Here is a 22,544-nt window from a genome sequence, read left to right as displayed (position 1 = left end):
CCTAATCACTCTGATTTGCATTTTAGCCTAATCACTCTGACAGCTGTTTGGAGAATGAATGGAAGGGGGCAAGTCTGGAGGTTGAGAGCTGAGTATAAATGTTCTGTTTTTAGATGGGCTATGCCATCGGGAGATCATTTTACTGGCAGTGTGTAGGACGGGTCAGATGAGGGAGACTATGGGGAGGACACCAAATGGGAAATTACTTTAGTCATTCAGATAAGAAATAATGAAGATCTGACCCAAAGGGGCATCAGCAACAAGGAAGAGGTGGAATCAATAAGGGAAGGAGGTTTGGAATACGTTCAAAGGCTGTCATCTTAGATGATGGTGGTATCATTAATAAGAATAGAAAGTTCAGGAGGGGCTGAACATGGGGGTGTGTTTATATGGAAAGAAGTGTTTTATTTTGGTCAGATTGAGTTTCAGGCTATTAAGTGAATGCCTCCCAAGGGCTGTTGGCAATGCTGGCCTGGGATCTGAAAAGTGCTACGATGGAGAAGTCTATGCCACTGGCATACAGATAACAGTTGAACACATGGAATAAATGTAACCCCGGGGAAAATTATATGGCAAGAAATTATAAGAGATCCTGGGAATGTCTACAGTTATAGGCAGGAAGAGGCAGAGGACCAGGGAAGGAGACAAGAGATAATAATGTCTAACTTCATAAATTTATTGGGAGGATGAAATGAACTAAGTTTATTTTCCCTTAAAATGTTTTGTTCAGTGCCTCGTGCATAGCAGATATTCAATAAACTCTCTCTCAAGCAAAGGTAAACACAAAACTTCTTCACTTCACTCAAGCGCCCCAATTTTTATAGAAGAAAATCAAAAGCTCACGTCTCCCCATTGGTAGAAGAGCTTGGCAGCATTCCACTGCAGCTTCTGGTTCCGCTTGTTGCCCACGATGGGAGACCGTCCCCTGGACAGGCCTTTCTTGGTGATATTCACATGATGCCCTTTCATCCACTCTGGCCAGTTGCCACGGTTGCAGCGGTGAACAAAACGGGCACATTCCAGGAAGAGCGCTGCTCTGGCTACCACAGGCGCTTCCTGAGTAGGGTCGTTAAGGAAAGAAGGGTATGGGATTAATGCACAATAAACTGACCTTAAAGGGAATTACTATGTACTCTTAGATTAATTTAATCTCCATGTTTTGATCTAGCTTAGCTGTATTTCTCAAGCTAGTGTTAGCAGGGCTAACATAGTCATGGGAAATCTGGAAAATGAATCCACTTAGGCAAATTTGGATATTGAAGAATTAGACATTTTAAGTAGGTTTCTGTGCTTAGTCTTCTCCTATTGAAGAATCTCAAGTAATTTCATGACTCTATCTTTGCATATTTAAGAGGCAGCTTCATTTAAGCATGAGAGTAAAATTACTTTTGATAAGTAGTTTTTAAATGTGAAGCTTTTTTAAATTTAAAATTTTGACACGAAGCAAACAAATATTCAATTTCTAGAACCAGTCTTATGCTAACCAAGGGTGTCAACAGCGATTTTGTTCCAACAATAATCTGCTGTCTATGACCATCCACACGCTCCAAGGGAGTACAACTGCTCCCGCATTTGGCCAGTAAGAAAAGGAAGTGCTGGCTAGATTCCGTTGAGTTAGTCTTTTTTTCCCTCACTTTGTCATGCATAACAGACCGGATTCTGCTTAAATAGGTAGGATGTCAATTGAAAATGTTTGACAAAGAGGAAATTATTTAATAAGTAAATAAAAATCAGAACATTTCTTCAAGAAAATAAAAATATGGCTCCATCTTGTCATGTCAAGATATACTCAAAAAAATAAAAGAAGAAACAACTTATAGTTGATACCCAGTAACTGGGAAGGATCAGATATCTACTGAACTCTTTATAAGCTAAAAAAAAAAACAAGAGAAGGAGTGCGAAGTTTCTCATAGAATGTCAACAGGCCACAAAAAATACATACATCAACAATTACTGTATATTTTGACTTGTGCTAGTTTTAAAAAAATATATCACAATATTAGCCATCACTTCAGAGTCACCATAGGTTGCTTAGCAACCACAGGTTTTCAAATTGAAATCCTTTTCGTCATTTCAAGCAATGGTATTCTCAACAATGCACTGATCCACAGTGTCAAAATAGGGGCTAATATACAGGGAGCATTGATTAGGTGCCAACAAATTTTTATGAACTGTAATTCTTAATTAGCATAACAAACCTCTGATCTAGAAATAATATCCTCATTTCAATGATTTTTAAAATGAGGTATAATTTTTCCACTATCATACACCTGGGAAGGGGGAGACATGGAGTTGAATCTCAGGTCTCTGTGATGCCCCGATCTATGCTAGCTCCCATTTGGTATCTAAATTGTCTTAATTTATACTCACATGAATTTTGGTAAAAGATGATGTCTAGAATGCATATAGAAAGTCACTGTTCAAAAATGGGACATTAATGTCATGTAATATTATTTTCTAAAACACATAATATGATCACATCATTTTCCCACTTAAAATCTATTATAGGCTCCATCCACCTCAATCATAAAATGAATAAAGATACCCAACCTTTGTTATTTGGTTCATCTCCCTTTCTATCTTCATCTCAAGCACTCTAGGGTCCAATTATGACAAATGGTTACAGTCCAAATATGACATCTCATACCTTTCCATATGTTTCCATGGCTTGCAGGGCATTTAAGTCCCTTTTCCATCTGGCAAATTGCCACTTTCATTTTTTGTTTGTTTGAGGAAGATTAGCCCTGAACTAACATCTGCTGCCAATCCTCTTTTTGCTGAGGAAGACTGGCCCTGAGCTAACATCCGTGCCCATCTTCCTCTACTTTATATGTGGGACGCCTACCACAGCATGGCTTGCTTAGCGGTGCCATCTCCGCACCCGGGATCTGAACCAGCGAACCCCAGGCCGCCGAAGCGGAATGTGCGAACTTAACCACTGCACCACCGGGCCAGCCCCAAATTGGCACTTTTAAGACTCAGTTTAGTTACATTCTCTAAGAAGCCTTCCTTAAGCCCTTCCCACTCCAGGCAGAGTTAGTTACTTCATACTTCTGAGTACCACAGTATCTCAAGCACACTGGATGATTCAAGTAAGTTAGCCTGTTAAACATTTTCTCATTGTCTACGTCTTAAATGAAGCCATCACGAATTCCAATAACAGGGGCTGGCCCCATGGCACAGTGGTTAAGTTTGGCATGTTCTGCTTCTGCGGCCTGAGTTTGTAGGTTTCAATACCAGGCATGGACCTAGGCCGCTCGTCAACCATGCTCTGGCGGCAACCCACAAATAAAGTGGAGGAAGATTGGCACTGATGTCAGCTCAGGGCTAATCTTCCCCAGCAAAAAAAACCACACAAAAAGAAAATAATTCCAATAAGAAATATATTTATGTAGGGACATAATTTTACAAAGAATGTGTTGTATTGCCATGACATATAATGTTAACCTATGCAAAAAGACAGAATACAAGATGAACACTAATGATGAGAATCTATCATCAACTACATTGGTGTCAAGACTTGGTAGCAGGTCACAGGGATAGAAAGACTTGAGATTGCAAAGGGTCAAATGACTTTCTGCATCAAACCTATCAAAATTGTGGCGCCATAACACAGACTAAATATCTACACTCTTTTCTTGTATTAAATATTTATTTTACTAAACATCCCAGATATGCAAATCTGTGTCTGAAAAAGGCTGGACTATCTGTCTCTAAAAACAAATGCCAGTCTGGAGGGCAAGGCGAGTGATGCAAATTTATTCTTAGCCTGTCACGTTTTGACACATTCCCAATATAAAGCAATCGGATTCATTGCTCAATGACAGCAAGACAGAAACAATGCTGCTGGAATAGCATTGTGTTATGAACCCTGGCTATTTCAGGACTAACAAGGACAAAACATAAGCTAACTCAAAGGTATGAGGTAGAGGATCTTTTTATTGCCCTTAACTATTAGATGGAACTGAGAGGATTAACAGTAGATGAATGAAGAACCCAAATTGTGCTATGTGAGGCTTCCTATGTAGATTGGCTTGTCTTCTTTAGAAGAAATGATTTTATTTGCTTAGGGAGCTCAAGGAACTTTTAATGAAAAGCAATTTCAATTCTCTTCTTTCAAAAGCCTCTTAGGATAAAACTCAGATATTATCAGTTACTGGCCCCAGGAAATCCTAAGCTAAGTTTGGAAATGGAATTGAGATCAACCTGAAAATAACTCCCAGCAAGTAAACAGAACAACATTAAAGGGAAAGTTGTTATTATATAATGAGTTTGATCTATGTAAATTGTGAAACCCAGCAACTTTTGGAAATGTCACTGTCTGCATTAAAGGATGATAACACAGAATAACTCAAATATTGTCTTTTTCTTATAATTTTTAAAACCTGGTGGGTGAAGGCAGGCTGGGGAGTCCTATAGTCAAGATGGCACTAAATAATACCAATTTCTAGGGTGTTGTTTTGTGCATATTACTGTACAGACAACTGAGGGAGTTGTTGAGTCATAAAGCTAAGTACTCTACTGTGCATCCTAGTACAAGATACTTAGCAACAAGTACTGACTTCACAGTATATGTGAAAGAGCATTCAAGGCATTCTAGTGTGGGTGTGGCTGTTAGGAATTTTTTTCATTATCAATTTCTTTCAAAGTGTAGCGTAGAAGGTATTGATTTTAGAAGCAGGATTATGGAATACCTTGGACAAAGGATTCTTCCTGGACATAAAGGAAAGTTAATTTTTCCTCTTTTGATGGAGCTTACCTCTTATGGCTCAGTGCAATCTGAAGAAGCAGTAAAAAATGGAGGCATGACAGAAAGGATAGGGATGGATTCACATGACAGAGAAAAACAGCACAAATGGAGAAAAACAAATCAGAAGAATGCTGCATAGCTGAAAAGAAGCAGAGTATCAGAGGAATAGTCAAGTGACTATCTAAACAAGATTTGACACCGTTGGCATACCAGAGAGAATTTTGCTTGTGGCCCTGAAAGAAAAGTAGGCACATTTAAATTTCCTCTTTCTTATTAACAGGCTGCCAGATTACCTTTTGATGTTCCATAACGCCACAGAATGGTTTCTGTGCCACTACACCATGCCTTCATAGTTCCCAGACAAGCAAGAATCAATCTTAACTGGGAAGACAAAATCTTAGGTTGAACCACACAGAATTTCTAAGTTTAAAGGTCAAAAATAGTTGAATACTAACAATTTCACATGGTTTGATCTTATGTTAGGCGTTCTTTGCAATGGCTACAGTTATCTAGTTAACATTACAAAATGTCATGAGAAGGTCATTACACAGCAATGTTAGATTTCTCTAACATCCCAAACTAGGAAACTTCAAGCTTCAGGCTGCTTTTCCTTGACTTCCTGTGTCACTTTTTCCTGCATTTTATAAGATCGTTACGTATATTGAATGTTTCCCTTATGAAAGTGAAGCAGAGAATTGGATACTAATTCAAATAGCTGTGCTTTATTTTACCTCAGGACCTACAAAATATTGCTACCAGATACGATGGTTAATTGAAGGTTATAATTGCAATACAGTTCTTTCCCTTAAGGACCGTATCTAAACTTATGGGAGAAGAAGCCCTGACTGATCCTGAAAACTTGTTAGATAACAACATGGGACAGGAACTAATGGTTTTAAAGACTGAGTATTTTATGTTGACCCCTGGGGAATTACATAATATTTTTACTGCCTTACAATAAAATAGAAAGCTCTTCCTGGTGTTATTTAAAACCTATGGAATAAGCAGTTATTGTGGGTTTGAGTGTGCACTGGAAGCTGGTCTGCTAGAGGGCATGGGCTTGTGAGTCAGTCTTTATCGCCTGTCTTGACTTCTCTGTCTGACTGAGATCACGCAGTAACTGACACAGCACCTCTGCCCCCGCCCGTCTCTACAGTAGCTGTGGGCAATGAAATGACTCAGTTGCCAGGCCAGAGGCAGGCATTATTGTTCAGTACAGGATCTGGATGGTTAGTCATGTTAACACTTACTCAGATCCTGCTAATATTTTGGATAAGTATTTTAAAAATCAAATGCGGAGTTCGGTTTCTGACAATATGATGGATTAGGTGTGAAGACAAAGTTCTTTTGGTTTAGACACCTGAAAATGCTGAATAAAATATCCAAACATTTCTTCATTTTGTTTTTGCTTTTGTTTCTAACATGAGATAATAGACCATTGGAGAGTAGAAATTACAAGAAAGGGCAATTTGGGGGGGAGGGGGGAGGGTGTGAGCTAGTGCGGGGATGCTTGCCCCTGGGGTTGCTACTGAGTACAGAGAGACCAGAGCACGGGCTTTCAATAGGCCACAAGCCCAAGCAGAGCGGGATGTCAGGTCATACACTCCTGTAGAAAGCCAAGATCCCAAGTGGAAGCCACCCTCGATGGATGAATGAGAAAAGATCTGCCCCATGGAGGTCGGCTCACCTCACTAGACTTGGCTCTGGGTAGAGCAGGAAAAAAAAAGAGGCAAAAAGTCTTTTATGAGAACTCCTAATCAACAACCTGCATTCTCACTAAGTTGGGACCAGAATGGGCACTATTTCCATGTTCCTCACCCCCCGAAAAGTTTCAAAAAGATGTTAGGTTGGTGATGTTTCCAAGTGCCTGGCAAAAGAAATGGAAATCCTCTCTGGAGGAATACTTTAAACCAGCCCTTCCTGAACCTTCAAACTTGAGTGTACATAAGAGTTACTTGGGAATATGGATAAATTAGATTCCTTGGTCTCACCCCAGAGATTCCAATGCAGTAATCTGTTGCAGGGCCTGAAAATGTGCATTTCTAACCTGCTCACAGGTAATGTTGATGTTGCTGGTCTGTTGGATAATGCCACTTTTAACACACGTCTTTATCCCACAGATAAAGTTCCAAGGAGTTAAGCTCACATTAAAAATACATAAGAAAATAATCCACCAGGGGCAAGAGTCAGCAGAAGTAACAAAGAGCAGAATCAAATACACAAAGACTGCAGTTATTGGAATCATAGTGTATCAAATACATTTAAATATTCATGTGGGTATTGAAAGTATGGTGAAGGAATTAGATTCTCAAAGTTGAACAGGCAGTTTTAAAACAAGAATCAAATAGAACTCTTACAAATAAAAATGTAGTATGTAGTACTTGAAATTTAAAATTCAACGAATAGACTAAAACACAGATTAGATCAGGTTTTTCCAACTTCAACACCATTGACCATCTTTCTTTGTGGGGGCCACACTATGTATCATGGGAGGTTTATCAGCATCTTTGGTATCTACCCACTAGATGGCAGTAGCAATCCCTGAGTTGTGGCAACCAAAAATTCCTCCAGACACTGCCAAATGTCCCCTGGTGGGAAAATTTCCCTTCCTTAAGAACCACAAGATTAAACACAGTTAAAAAGAGAAAACAGGAAATGGAAGAAATTCTCAGAAAATTACCCAGGATGTAGCACAGAAAGAGACAAAGAAATGAAAAATATGAAAGAGAGGTTGTCAAAGACAGAGGATAAAGGGAGAATATCTATCATACTTGTTTTCAATTTCTAGAAGTAAAGAATAGAGAAATGTGAAGAACACAATCTTTGAAGAGATAACAGTTGAAAATTTTCCGGAATAGATGTAATAGGCCAATTACATGATTCAGGGGCTTAATGAACCCCAAATAAGAAAAATAAGCTAGAAACACAAATAGAATATAATAGTTTCCAAACTAGTAAAGGGAAATAAAATATTTTAGTGAAAGTGAAAAATATCAACAATAAAGAGAAGGTATTAAAAGCAACTAAATGAGGGGGGACAGATTACCTATAAAGAAGTGTCAATTACAGCAGAAGAGAATGAGATGATATCTTTGAAGTACAGAAAGAAAATGTTAGTCTATAATCATAATTTCAGCAAAAGTTTCTTTCAAGATTGAGACCAAAATACATTTCCAAGTAAACTGTAGCTGAGAGAGCTACTGCCAATCAATCATCACTAACTTCTGAAAGGTTTCCTTCAGAAGAGGGATATAGGTCTTAGAAGGAACATCAGAGATGCAAGGAGAAATGGTGAGCAAAGAATATGCTAAGCTTCTGAGTAAATTTAAAAATCATTTTCCCAAAAATCAATAAAAATAATGTCTACTTTGTCAATATTAAAGCAAAAACAGGAAAGAACTAAATCTTGATGGGGTTAAAACCCTCTACAGTCTTTTATTGTTTGAGAGAAGAGTAAAGATACCCATTAACTTTAGGTTTCATTTAGTTAAATATATATGCAGTTTTTAAAAGCACAAATAGAATGTAATAATTTCCAAACTAGTAAAGGGAAATTTGAAAAAAAACAAACCAAAGCAAGAGAAATAAAACAAAATCCAACACAATTTAAAAGAAGGCATGAAATGGAAATGAAAACACATACACAATGAACAACAACAAAAATGTAATAGGCAAACGAAGGCAGAAGTGAATTTATTCAGTAATCACAACCTGTGCAAATGTAACAAATTTTTTAGGAAAAAAGATTATTAAAATGGTATAAAAATTCAAATATAAGATTTTTATAAGAGACATACCTAAAACATAAAGATGTAGAAAACTTGAAAGTAAAAGATTGGCAGAAAGACATACTAGGACCATACTAACCAAATAAAATTGTTTCAGCCATATTAGTATCACAGAAAAATATACATTAAGGTGAAAAGCATTACTAGAAATAAACTGAGTCACTAGACAAAGTGATAAAAGGTTCACAGCACCAGAAACATGGTACTCTTCTAAACTGTCTGCTTCTAAATAAACAAAACAAAAACTGTTGGAACTACAAGTATAAATGGACAAATCTGCCATCACAGTGGAGATTTTAACACAATCAATTTAGTAATTTACAGATCAAGCAGTGAGGGGAAGAAGATAAGGATGTATAAGATTAGAATATAAAACACCGTACCCAACAAATAGAGAATACACATGGTTTTCAACCACACGTGGGACATTTATGAAAACTGATAATGATCTAGTTCGTAAAGCAAATGTAAATTAATTCCAAAGAATCAGTATCTGAAAAGTCAATAACAAACGGATTCCTAACAAAACCCTGGAATTTATAAATTGAAACACACACCTACATAATCTAAATAATCCATAGGTCAAAAAAGAAATCACTAAAGAAATTAAAAAGTACTTAAAAATAAGTCATAACAAAAATACTACTTATCAAAATTTATGGCATGTAGCTAAAGTAGTACTTAGAGGGAAATTAATAGCTAAATGCTCAGGTTTTTTTTTTTTTTTTTGAGGAAGATTAGTCCTGAGCTAATGTTCACCACCAATCCTCCTCTTTTTGCTGAGGAAGAGTAGCCCTGAGCTAACACCTGTGCCCATCTTCCTCTATTTTATATATAGGACGCCCGCCACAGCATGGCTGGATAATCTGTGTGTAGGTCTGCACCTGGGATCCAAACTGGAAAAACCCAGGCCACCAAAGCAGAGTGTGCAAACTCAACTGCTACACCACTGGGCTGGCCCCTAAATGTTCAGTTTTGAAAAGAAAAAATAAAATTAAGAGCTAAGCAATCAACTAATAAGCTAAGGAATAACACAACGAAAAAGTGAAAAGAAGGAAATAACAAAAATAAGAGCAGGAATTAATGAATTAGAGAATATTACAGACACAATAGAGAAAATTAAGAAGGTCATTAAAAACTACTAATGAAATTAACAAATATTTGGCAAGCCTAATATCAAAAAAGAAAGGAAATATTTTGAGGAATAAAAATAGATAAAATACCTAAAGCTGCTGCAAAGATTAAGAACTAATAAGAAAATGTTACAATTTTATGCCAACAAATATGAAAATGTAGGTGAAATTGGTAAATTACTGAAAAAAATTAAAATTACTTAACTGACTCAGAAAGAAATAGAACCTTTGAATAATCAATTCAGATCTGAATTTCAACCATCTCTAAATTTATCTGTGGACTCAATAGAATTCCAAGAATAAATCAAAGGATTTTCATGGAACCTGACAAGCTAATTACAAAAGTCACATGGAAGAGCCAAGAGCCAAGAATAGTCTAGGTGATGAATAAAGTCCCAGCCATTAAGACAGAATAGAATCACTCAGGGTCCACACGGAATGGAATAGAAAAGCTCAGAATCTCAGCAATGCATGTATGGAAGCCTGACACACGATGACGACAGCACCGAACATCAGAGAGTAAAGGATGAGCCAGTCAATGTATTATGCTAGAATAATTATGCTTCCACGTCAACAAAAGGAAAACAAAGAAAACGAATTCCTATCCTTACCATTCACATAGTAAATTCTAGTTAAAGACAAGTGTGAAATGTAAACTTTAAAACTTTCAGAGGAAAATCTAAGAATATATTTATTATCTTGGGATTTCTTTAAAAAGACATAAAAAATGCTAGCCATAAAGGAAAACTTTGATGAATTAAATTACGTTAAATTAAAATATTCTCTTCATTAAAATACAGCATAAGGAATGAAGAAAAAACAAGCCACACACTGGGAGACGATGCAATGCAAAGAACAGAAAATGGATTATTATTGACACTATCTATACTGTCTTTATAAATTACCAATAAAAAGATAAATAATCCTCCAATAAAAGAATAAACAAAAGACATTAATGGGATCTTTCACCGAAGTGAAACATGACTGGTAAATAAATCTAGAAAATAAACTTAAGGTTGAAATAGAGTAAAGTGTTGTTACTCTAATGCATCAGATGGGTAAAAATCAAAATCTTGTACATACGAGTTTTGGCAAGAAGACAGAGCAATCAGAGCTTTTAATACACTGTTAGTGCCTATGTGTAATCATTGCAACTGCTTTGAAACATGCTTTGGCATCATAGAGTAAAACTGACTCAATAATTCCATCCTTATGTGTATTTAGATAACTATTGTGAATCAAGGCCCATATGCAGTAATATTCATGGAAGCATTATTGAAAATAGCCAAAATTTTGAAAAAATAAAAATGTCCATCTAACACAGAATAGATACGTAAACTGTGGTATATTCAAACCAATACGATTCATGAGCGAAAATTAATGTCATAATGCTGAAAGCATCAAGAAGGAGGAACTCAAATTTAACACTGAACAGAAAGAGGACAACATGCTTTAACGTAAATGAACCTCAAATCTAGGCCAAAGAAAGTAAAACAAAACAATATATTCCCTAGGGACACAAACTCATGTGGTAAAATAAAGCAAGCACAAGAAAGAGTAAAACAAAATTCAAGAGAGCAGTGTGTTCTGGGAGGTGGGGGTGTGTGGTTAGAGAAGAGAATGCAGGGGATTTTAAAGAGCAGAAATGTCCTATTGCGTCAGATATGTGGTGGATATGTGGTATTTAAATTTTTTTCTTTAAACTCTACATATTTATGATACACATTCTTTTTATGTTACATTTCATAGTTATAATCTTTTTAAAAATTCAATGATATAAGAGTACTACTAGAATTAAGTGAATAATTTGATGATTTAGTTTGGGTTATTACTGAATTATTTAAACTTTTCTTATGATTCAAAAGAGAACACAGTATTATTTTGCTTTGGCAATTCTTCTTATGCATATGTTCTTATCTCCTTGAAAGAAGCTGGTCTGCACTGATGACCAGGCAGTCTATTGACGGTAAGCCCAAATGTGGGTTAAATTTGATGCAGGGACTCTGAACGTGTGACTATACCTATGGTGACCAAATGTCTCAATTTCCCCAGGATAGTTCCAGTTATGGCTGTTTAACTGGTATAATTATCAATAGCACCTCCTTTCACTCCCAAAAGTGTCCCAGTTTGGACAAAAATTATATAATCACTCCTCCTAAAGCTTTCTATTTATAAGGCTATATAATTAACCGGAATTAGGTTTTCTCCATGCACAGATTAGGGAGAATTCTATGATCCCACTGCTTTTCTTATATTCATGGAATTGCTCCTAAAGCAAACTGACCTTATTATGAGTGTCACTCATGCAAATAAATTACCAATCAATTAGAAAGCACTATGTCTGTACATGTTATAAATTCAACTGGATAAAAAAGGATAGACTATTTTACGTGGAATATATAGAAAACAGATGTGCCTTTTGGTTAAGCTGTTTAATTTTTCTATCTATTTTTGTGCTTGTCGATTATATAAACTTAGAAGTGAAAAGAGTCCTTTCTAAAACATGTCTTTTTAAAAATGCCTTCCAGTTACATCTATTAAATTTATATTAAAGAGAAAGAGTGCTAGGAAGAGCTGCGTTGGACTTAAAATTGAACCAATTATTCCTAAGTTTAGTAGTCACAGCGATAACGACAAGAGGATTGTTCACAGCAAACAAAAACCTTTAGATGGGCAAGACTTTGAACACTGACATTCCTAGTATTTCTTCCACTTGATACTTTTTAATTCTGAAGAAAACTGCCAAAAAATACCACATTTAAATTCTATAACTAAGGCAATAAAACAACGAACACTGTTTTGAAATAAAAATTATGTTATAATGCAAAAATTGTCTTAAAGCTGCACTTAACAAATAAGTTCAGGGGGCTGGCCCCGTGGCCGACTGGTTAAGTTCGTGCGCTCCGCTGCAGGCAGCCCAGTGTTTCATTGGTTCGAATCCTGGGCGAGGACATGACACTGCTCATCAAACCACGCTGAGGCGGTGTCCCACATGCCACAACTAGAAGGACCCACAATGAAGAATATACAACTATGTACCGGGGGGCTTTGGGGAGAAAGAGGAGAAAATAAAATCTTTAAAAAAAAAAATAAGTTCAAAGTCCAACAAAAACAGACAATATAAGAGCTACATGGGAGACCGTGTTGAACTGGAATGTGTGGTGAACAGAACATATTCATCTTTCCCTTCCTCTTCCAAATCCCATCTGACGAAACGGCAGAATCTACAACTATGTCTGTATCTGTATCCGTATCTACACCGACATCTGCACTGCATCCGCACATCTATCTGTCATTTAGCTATCATCTATCTGTCATCAATCTATCCATCTATGTCATTTATATCTACACCTACGTCTCAATACTAGATAGAAATATAAACATTCCTACCTATATTTACATACATATTTGTATATACATTCATATATTTATATGACTAAAAGCACAATGCATTGGAAAACATATAAAACATATTTTAAAAGTGATGCATTTCTGAAAGACAGGAAGCAGATAAGATCAGACATTAAGTAAAGCCAAAGACCGAGGAAGCAAAAGCTGAAAACGCATTTAGCAGAAGACATTTGTGAAAGTCAGAGCAATCCTGAGGAACTCCTAACCCCGATCAACAGGTACAAACAATTGCAGTTGTCACACCTGTACAAATAACTAATCACAGAATGCCACTTTGATTCAAGCACATGGGACGTGCAGCTACATTTCCCTTCCCCTCAGTCCACTGTTCAGAATTCACCAGTAACTTCAGTTCCTTCACTTTTCCATACCTGAGAAACTGAATTTAAGTGTGCCCTTATTTGGGGACGATTTCTTGGCTTGATCCTTTCCTCTCATACAAATAAATAAAATAATGAATGTGAAGGTGCTTAATAAACTATCAAGTGTAACAAAAATGTTACTACTGTTATCCTGTACCACCGCCTCTGCCACCATCACCACTACCAGCACACCACAACCACTACCACTATCATCACCTATCCCTTTTATTCAACCAACCAGCTCTACCCGGATTCTCTCTTTGTCTGACAATGGAAACCGCTGGGCTCCTATAATCCTTAACTGAATCTGACCTCTGGAATTCTGACCTCTGACCTCTACACACTCCTTGGCTTTGACCTAGAATCAAAGACTCTCAGATAAGAAGGGAACTTGTACTAACCACCCACTTCTTAAGCCCACTGTACACTGGCCCCCACTGAATCCAGTCTAGAGACAAAGAGCTCATTGCTTCCCAATGCAGCTACTTCACCACTGGACATCTACAATGATCAGAAAACGCCCCTTTGAGGCTCAACACACTGATTATAAGCATCAAGCTGCCTTTATTTTATTTCTTACCACAAGATTATAAGATTTAGAGGTAAAACAGGGCCAGAGTATGTTCCACAGGAAAGGAAGAAAGCAGAATTTAGTGGTTTGGCAACTATTTGGACATAGCCTTATTTTGGGGAAGTAAAATAAATTTTAAGTTTTCTATGGGGTTTGGCCCAACTTAATGGTAGGAGTCAAACTACAGCCAGGAATAGAGTGTACTTGTACCTCAAAACCCCTGTATCACATCTCCTTTGAGACTGTAAGCATTATAGCAGTTGGAAATCAGACGGGGCCAGAGCCACTTGATGAGAGGGAATGAAATCTCAACACCCAAGAGACTTGATTATCAAAGCATTCATCAACATTGCTCTTACAATACTCTCCAGTCAGAAACCAGTGTTAACTTGTTCTATTGGGATTTCTCAAGCTTCAAATGTGTTGCATTCTTTGTGACAAGCCTCCTATTTCTCCCGTGCCTATGTATATTATATAAATCCTAAAAGCTTTCCAGGTAGGAGGCAATATTCCTTCTGTTTTTATATCATCAATAAATGTTAATAAAATCATTCCAATTACTTGACTAAAGAGTCTCATTTTGCCAGTGATAATGCTTTAGTTGAGATTGAGTTCTTAACGTTTTTCATTTCATGAATGGGTTTTTGGTCCATGAACCTTCTGATATTATATGCTAAATTTTGTGTGTAGGTGCACTTCTCTTGGGAGAACTTCCATAGCTTTCATCTAATCCTAAAAGAGTCTATGTCCCCAAAATGTTAAGAACCACTGGCTTAGAGGGTGAATGTGCTGTATGATCCTTTAGATTAAAAAATCTCATATATTTTCCTATTATCAATTCATCATGTATTCATGTGATAAGGAAAGATTCAAATGCTTTTGGACCATTAAAAATCATTCACAATCTTCTTTATTATGGAAACCATATGCATTTAAGTATATTTTCAATGTATCAAGAGATACTCATTCTGATTGATTTAATTTTTTTTTTTTTTTTTTTTTTTTTTTTTAACTGAGAAAGCATACGGTATTGCTAAGAGTCTTGAAGGGAATCAGAAAATTCTGCTCTGAGCCCAGTTTGAGCACTGACCGGCTTATATGACCTTGAGTAAAGTCACTTCAGCTCTTGGGGCCTCTGTTCTCTCATGTGGAAGAGAAGTGAATGAAAAGAGCTGTTCCATAAAGTTCATTGCATGATACATATTCATGTGGAGATTTCCGCTCAGGATGTCTGAAAGTGTGAGGGCTAGACCTTCCCAGTGAGTGAAAGACAATCTGTCATCTCTGTCATCAGGTGCCTATTTCACTGATAGTTGTCCAAATGCTATTATCCCATCATTTTCTGATTTCTTGGCCAGCTCTGCCTAGCTCTCTCTCTCAATTCTTCTACGAGTTGAAATAACATGGTTTGGTATTATCATTTTCCTTAATCTCATTAGGCAGTTGTTTGAGAAATTTGATGCCTCACTTGTCTAAAAATTTTCCAAAGTAGCTATGACTTTAGGACTGAGATAAAGATGGACACGGCAACACCTTTGGACATTACAGCTTAAACCATGTGTAAAATGCTAATGCGCAATTGTCACTGTGAGTTTAATGACCGTTCCACTAGCTTCTGTCATCTTTACTTTCCTAATCGCATTTAAACTATCAGGTAAAAAATAAAGAATTTATTAATTGTGCATGCTTAAAAGTAAGTTCCTATAGTGATCTCACACAATTTTTTAAGAGAAAGTCAACATGGTGGAGTACAAAATATAGGATCTGTGAAGACAGACCCAGGTTCTAATCTGCCTCTATCCTTTGCTGGCTTTGTAGCCCTGCCCTGTGAGTTGGTCTTTCTGAGCTTCAATTTTTTGCTTTAGAAACCTAGTAGGCACGCAATAAATGTTAGTCATTAGTTTACTAACTTTAGACTGTTGTACACTAGGAAGTCTGGAAAATAGATCACTCTACAAATATAATCTTCATAAGAAAAGGTGCAAAACAGGCGAAGCTCTCCACTGAGTGTGCTTGCGTTACCATCAACAGTAGCACCATGCCTGGCACATAGGAAGCTCTCCATAGACACTGGTTGAGTTAATTAATTACTTATTGTATGATGAGCATCTTGTAAGCCACAGTGACTCCAGGCTTTTAAATTCCACCCCCTTGCCATTTGATGTATTTGATACTTAGAGAACTGCCCCTCCTCCATGACTGTATCCAGTTCAACATTACTTATACTCAGAGAGGAGCCAATGAGCGCTCCATTCACCATGACCGCACCTTCACTGTCATCCTGTTATTCCAAGACTTCCTTCTGTTCCCTAAAAAATCCTCAGCATCCGCTACTACCAACACCATGTAGTCATGTCTGATTTTATACCCTGTCAACAGTTTCTAATCATTGCAAATCTGAGAGTTACAAAATAGGAATTTGTGGATATTTTAACGAGCATTTCTTAAGCTCCTTGCCTTGTCAAGTTCTCTTGCTGTAGACAGGCATCTCGTTGTTCTTTGATTGCTTAATTGCCACCAGGCTCTGCTCTCCTGGAGACCTGTGACTCTCTACATTTTACAGTCACTGTAGCATACATCAATACACATTGAACATTTTGGAATTAAAAAATATATCTTTGCAAAGGCCAACATCCGCGAATGGGAAATGGACTGAAAAATCTTACATAATGACAAGTCATCATTTTGAGTGATTCCAGTGGTATTTGCATTTAAGGCTTGCTGCTTACGAAACATCCTGAGAGCAAAAGCTGCAAATGTCACAGAAAAATGTCATGAATTACATTATCAGGTTTGGATGATTTTCCATGTTTTCTATAAAATATGAGTGACCAGTGGTCATTATTCATGTGTTATAAAGCCTAGAAAAGGGATCGTTTATAGACAGGTTTGAAGTTTTTTGTTGTAAACAAAGTCCATTTTAGTTTTTCTTTTTTAAAAGTGAAAATAAAACACTTTTATTTCTTGATATATACTTGGTATTTTGTACCCAGTGTTTATACAGTATATGAAGAGTTTATTAGACCAGAAGTAAATAAAGGAAATTGAGATGCTGAGTTCAAAACTCACATCTGGGCCTAGTTTACCAGACAAAAATACTTTCTAAACAAGATCCACTTTATACTCCCTAATCCCTTTCAGGTGTGTAACATCATAGGCGGGTCCAAGCGCTTCTGCACAATTAACTTCAATTGATGCTTCATTCATATTTTTCCTCCAATTGGCAGACAATTAAGCCAAGACTCAGAGCTTAAAGGACTAACACATGACAGACATAAGGCTAATAATAATATGATCATAATAACAGCCTACTTTATTGAGCAGTTACTATATTTCAGGCATGAGATGAGGCCTTTACATCTAATATCTCATTTAATCCTCACACCAGCCCTAAGAGTAGGTACAATATTATTATGACTCTTACTCTCATTTTACAGAGGTTTAGCTAGTAAATGCCGAGTGATTTTAACCCAGGCAGTCTGATTTCAGAGCCCTCAAAGATTTTTAATCATGATGCTAAACATTCTACTTCCCAGATCATATTTATTACGATTTTTGTCCTTTTTATTTTCTTTCACCACCTATCTTCCTCCTTTTGCCACTAACGCTCAGAAAACAGAACAAAACAAAACACAGCCTCACGGTTAGGGTTAGGATTAGGGATCCATCCTTCCCTCCATTAGCAGGATTCACTGGAATCGGGAACAGGGCGGGCAGTCTCCTGACAACTTACAAGATCCAAGGCAGCTGCCAGGATGGACGCATCCGGAATTGTGCCCGGTTCACAGCAGTTTAACAGGAACTGAAATCGCTTCATGCCTTGTCGGATTGCTCCCAGATTCACGACGTTTTTGCTTTTTCCGCTATCTTGGTTGGGAGACAGATGGTCGTCAAAACTGTGGCAACCTGTGGTGGATGAATGAAGGAAAGAGTGTAGTGGACCACAGATTTAACAAGAGCTTCAAAGTTGTAATAACGTGTTTTCTGTAGCGTTGGCCTGAAAACTTCCTCCTGACTCCCCCTCCCTCCTCTCCATCCAAAAGCTTATTTGGACACACCCTGACCTTTCGGAATCTAGTGACAAACGACATATGTAAATACAGGTTTTTACATAAATATGTAAACATACAAATTTAAATATTTGTTTATTTAAATTTAAATATTTGAATATATAAATATCATTTTGCTACCAGGTCTCCTTTCTAAATGATGACAGCTTTAGGTTTATTTATTTAATTATTTATTTATTTGTCATTTCTTACTCATTAATTTGTCTTCTGATTTTGCTCTCTTGCCATAAAGACTATTTTATTTTTCTGCAAATTTTAAAAATTAATTAATTTTTTATTGTGGTAACATTGGTTTATCACATTTTTAATTGCAGTAATATTGGATTATAACATTCTGTAACTTTCAGATGTACATTGTAATATATTTCGAATTCTGTGTAGATTACATCATGTTCAACACCCAAGGACTAATTACAATACATTACCACACATGTGCCAAATCACCCCTTTCACCCTAGCCCCTGACCCCTTCCCCTCTGGTAACCACCAATCGAATCTCTGTTACTATGTGTTTGTTTGTGGTTGTTTTTATCGTCTACTTATGAGTGAGATCATACAGTATTTGACTTTCTCCCTCTGACTTATTTAGCTTAGCCTAATACCCTCAAGGTCCATCCATGTTGTCACAAATGGCTGGATTTCACCATTTCTTACGGCTGAGTAGTAGTCTGTCATGTATAAATACCACATCTTCTTTATCTATTCATCCCTTGATGGGCACCTAGGTTGCTTCCAAGTCTTGGCTATTGTGAACAAGGCTGCAATGAACATAGGGGTGCATGTATCTTTATGCATTAGTGTTTTCAAGTTCTTTGGATAAATACCCAGCAGTGGAATAGCTGGATCATATGGTAGATCTATTCTTAATTTTCTGAGGAAACTCCATACTGCTTTTCATAGTGACTGCACCAGTTTACACTCCCACCAGCAGTGTATGAGGGCTCCCTTCTCTCCACAACCTCTCCAACACTTGTTGTTTCCTGTCTTGTTAATTATAGCCATTCTGACTGGAGTGAGGTGATATTTCATTGTAGTTTTGATTTTCATTTCCCTGATAGCTAATGATGTTGAGCATCTTTTCATATGCCTGTTGGCCATCCATATATCTTCTTTGGAGAAATCTCTCAAGATTTTTTGCCCACTTTTTAATTGGGTTGTTGGTTTTTTTGTTGTTGAGATGTATGAGTTTTTTCCATATTTTGGATATTAAACCCTTATCCCATATATGGTTTGCCAATATCTTCACCCAATTGTTAGGTTGTCTTTTCATTTTGTTGATGGTTTCCTTTGCAGTGCAGAAGATTTTTAGTTTGATGTAGTCCCATTTGTTTATTTCTTCTTTTGTTTCCATTGCCCAGTCAGGCATGTTACTTGAAAATATGCTGCTAAGATGGATGCCAAAGAGCATGCTGCCTATGTTTTCCTCTAAAATTTTCATGGTTTCAGGTCTTAATTCAAGTCTTTAATTCATTTGGAGTTGATTTTTGTGCATGGTGCAAGATAATGGTCTACTTTCATTCTTTTACATGTGGCTGTCCAGTTTTCCCAGCATCTTTTATTGAAGAGACTCTCCTTTCTCCATCGTACGCTCTTGGCTCCCTTGTTGAAAATTACTGTCCATATATGCGTGGATTTCTTTCTGAGCTCTTGGTTCTATTCCATTGATCTGTGTGTCTGTTTTTCTGCCACTACTGTGCTGTTCTGGTTACTATAGCTTTGTAGTATATTTTGAAATCAGGCAGTATGATATCTCCAGCTTTATTCTTTTTCCTCAAGATTCCTTTGGCTATTCAGGGTCTTTTGTTGTTCCACATAAATTTTTGGATTCTTTGTTCTATTTTTGTGAAAAATGTTGTTGGAACTTTGATTGGCATTGCATTGAATCTATAGATTGGTTTAGGAAGTTTGGACATTTTAACTATGTTAATTCTTCCAGTCCAAGAGCACAGAATCTCTTTCCATTCCTTTGTGTCTTCTTCAATTTCTTTCAATAATGTTTTATAGTTTTCAGTGTGTGGATCTTTCACGTCTTTTGTTAAGATTTTTTTCCTAGGTATTTCATTATTTTTGTTGCAAATGTAAAAGGGATTGTATTCTTAATTTCTCTTTCTGCTACTTCGTCATTAGTGTATAGAAATGCAAATTGATTTTTGTATGTTGATTTTGTATGCTGCAAATTTACCACATTCATTTATTATTTCTAAAAGTTTTTTAGTGGATTCTTTAGGGTTTTCTATATATAAAATCATGTCATCTGTAAATAGTGACAGTTGCACTTCTTCCTTTCCAATTTGGATCCCTTTTATTTCTTTATCTTGCCTGATTGCTCTGGTTAGGACTTCCAATACTATGTTAAATAAGAGTGGTGAAAGAGGGCATCCTTGCCTGGTTCCTGTTCGTGGAAGGATAGATTTCAGTTTTTCTCCATGGAGAATGATATTAGCTGTGGGTTTCTCATATATGGCCTTTACTATGTTGAGATACTTTCCTTCTATACCCATTTTATTCAGAGTTTTTATCATAAATGGATTCTGTGTCTTGTAAAATGCTTTCTCTGCATCTATTGAGATGATCATGTGATCTTTATTCTTCATTTTGTTAATGTGGTTTGTTAACCACATTGATTGATTTGTGGATGTTGAACCATCCCTGCATCCCTGGAATAAATCCCACTTGATCATGGTGTATGATCCTTTTAGTGTATTGTTGTATTCAATTTGCTAGTATTTTGTTGAGGATTTCTTCATCAATGTTCATCAGTGATATTGGCCTGTAATTTTCTTTTTTTGTGTTGTCCATGTCTGGTTTTAGTATCGGGGTAATGTTGGCTTTCTAGAATGAGTTAGGAAGCTTACCCTCCTCTTCAATTTTTTGGAAGAGTTTGAGAGGTATAGGTATTATGTCTTCTTTGAACATTTGGTAGAATTCAACAGGGAAGCCATCTGGTACTGGAATTTTATGTTTTGGGAGGTTTTTGATTACACTTTTGATCTCCTTACTGGTAACTGGTCTACTGAAATTCTCTATTTCTTCTTTATTCAGTTTTGGAAGGTTGTATGATTCTAAGGATTTATCCATTTCATCTAGATTTTCTAATTTCTTGGTGTATACCTTTTCATAGTAGAACACTATGCACCCAGCATAGCAGCACCTAAATAAATAAAGCAATTATTAATAGATATAAAAGGAGACATTATAACCTTTTGTATTTCTGAAGTATCTGTTGTAATTTCTCCTCTTTAACTTCTGATTTTATTTATTTGAGCCTTCTCTCTTTTTTTCTTGGTGAGTCTAGCTAAAGGTTTGTCAATTTTGTTTATCTTTTCAAAGAACCAGCTCTTGGTTTCATTGACTTTTTGTACTGTTTTTTAATTCTCTATTTCATTTATTTCTGCTCTGATTTTTATTATTTCCTTTCTTCTACTGATTTTGGGCTTTATTTATTCTTCTTTTTCCAGTTCCTTTAGGTACACTGTTATTTTCTTTGTTTATTGAGGTCAGCCTGGATTGCTGTAAATTTCCCTCTCAGAAACACTTTTGCTGTATTCTATAAATTTTGGCATGTCGTATTTTCATTTTGAATTGTCTCCAGGTACTTTTTGATTTCTCCTTTGATTACTTCACTGACTCAATCGTTGTTCAGTACCATTTTGTTTAATCTCCACATTTTTGTGGCTTTTCTAATTTTCTTCCTGTAGTTGATTTGTAATATCTTACCTTTGTGGTCAGAAAAGACGCTTGGTATTATTCCAATCTTCTTAAATTTATTGAGAGTTGTTTTGTGTCCTAATATGTGATCAATCTTGGAAGTGTTCCATGTGCATTTGAAAAGAATGTATATTCTGTGGTTTTTGGAAGAAATGTTCTATATATATCCATTGAGTCCATCTGGTCTAATGTGTCATTTAAGACCAATGTTTCCTTATTGATCTTCCATTTGGATGATCTATCCATTGGTGCAAATGGAGTGTTAAAGTCCCCTACTATTATTGTATTACTGTCTATTTCTCCTTTTATGTCTGTTAATAATTGCTTTATTTATTCACGTGCTCCTATGTTGGGTGCATAGACACTTATGTGTTATATCCTCTTGTTGTCCTTCTTTGTCTCTTGTTACAGTTCTTGTTTTAAAGTCTATTTTCTCTATGTATTGTTACCCCAGCTTTCTTTTCATTGCCATTTGCATGGAATATCTTTTTCCATCCCTTTATTTTTATTTTGTGAGTGTCTTTAGGTCTGAAGGATGTCTCTTATATGCAGCATAAAATGGGTCTTGTTTTTTTATCCAATCAGCCACCCTATGCCTTTTGATTGGAGCATTTAGTCCATTGACGTTTAAAGTAGCTATTGATAAGTATGCATTTATTGCCACTTTGTCACTTTTTTCTGGGTGTTTTAGTATTTCTTCTCTCTTCCTTTCTTTGTGTTTTGTCCTCTTCCCTTGTAGTTTGATGACTTT

At 36.4% G+C, this 22,544-nt stretch overlaps 1 protein-coding gene across 36 annotated transcripts in view; it reads right to left on the bottom strand.

Moving 5' to 3' along the window:
* Nucleotides 1-22,544, bottom strand: part of UNC80 (unc-80 homolog, NALCN channel complex subunit) — a 218,466-nt gene that overhangs the window by 114,356 nt on the left and 81,566 nt on the right. For all 36 annotated transcript variants that reach the window (XR_011540150.1, XR_011540151.1, XM_070619770.1 and 33 more), the window contains exons 22-23: nucleotides 17,749-17,921; nucleotides 844-1,056 (exon numbers count right to left, since the gene is read on the bottom strand). Coding sequence is in view for 34 of the 36 variants with exons in the window: in XM_070619770.1 (XP_070475871.1) it covers nucleotides 844-1,056; nucleotides 17,749-17,921 (386 nt within the window). In the remaining 2 variants the exon portion in view is untranslated. The remainder of the gene's footprint in view (nucleotides 1-843; nucleotides 1,057-17,748; nucleotides 17,922-22,544) is intronic.

This window comes from Equus przewalskii, chromosome 5 (assembly GCF_037783145.1).
Source record: "Equus przewalskii isolate Varuska chromosome 5, EquPr2, whole genome shotgun sequence".
Classification (NCBI taxonomy): domain Eukaryota; kingdom Metazoa; phylum Chordata; class Mammalia; order Perissodactyla; family Equidae; genus Equus; species Equus przewalskii.
Note: the sequence above shows the minus strand (reverse complement) of the source record. Positions and strands in the feature narration are given on the sequence as shown.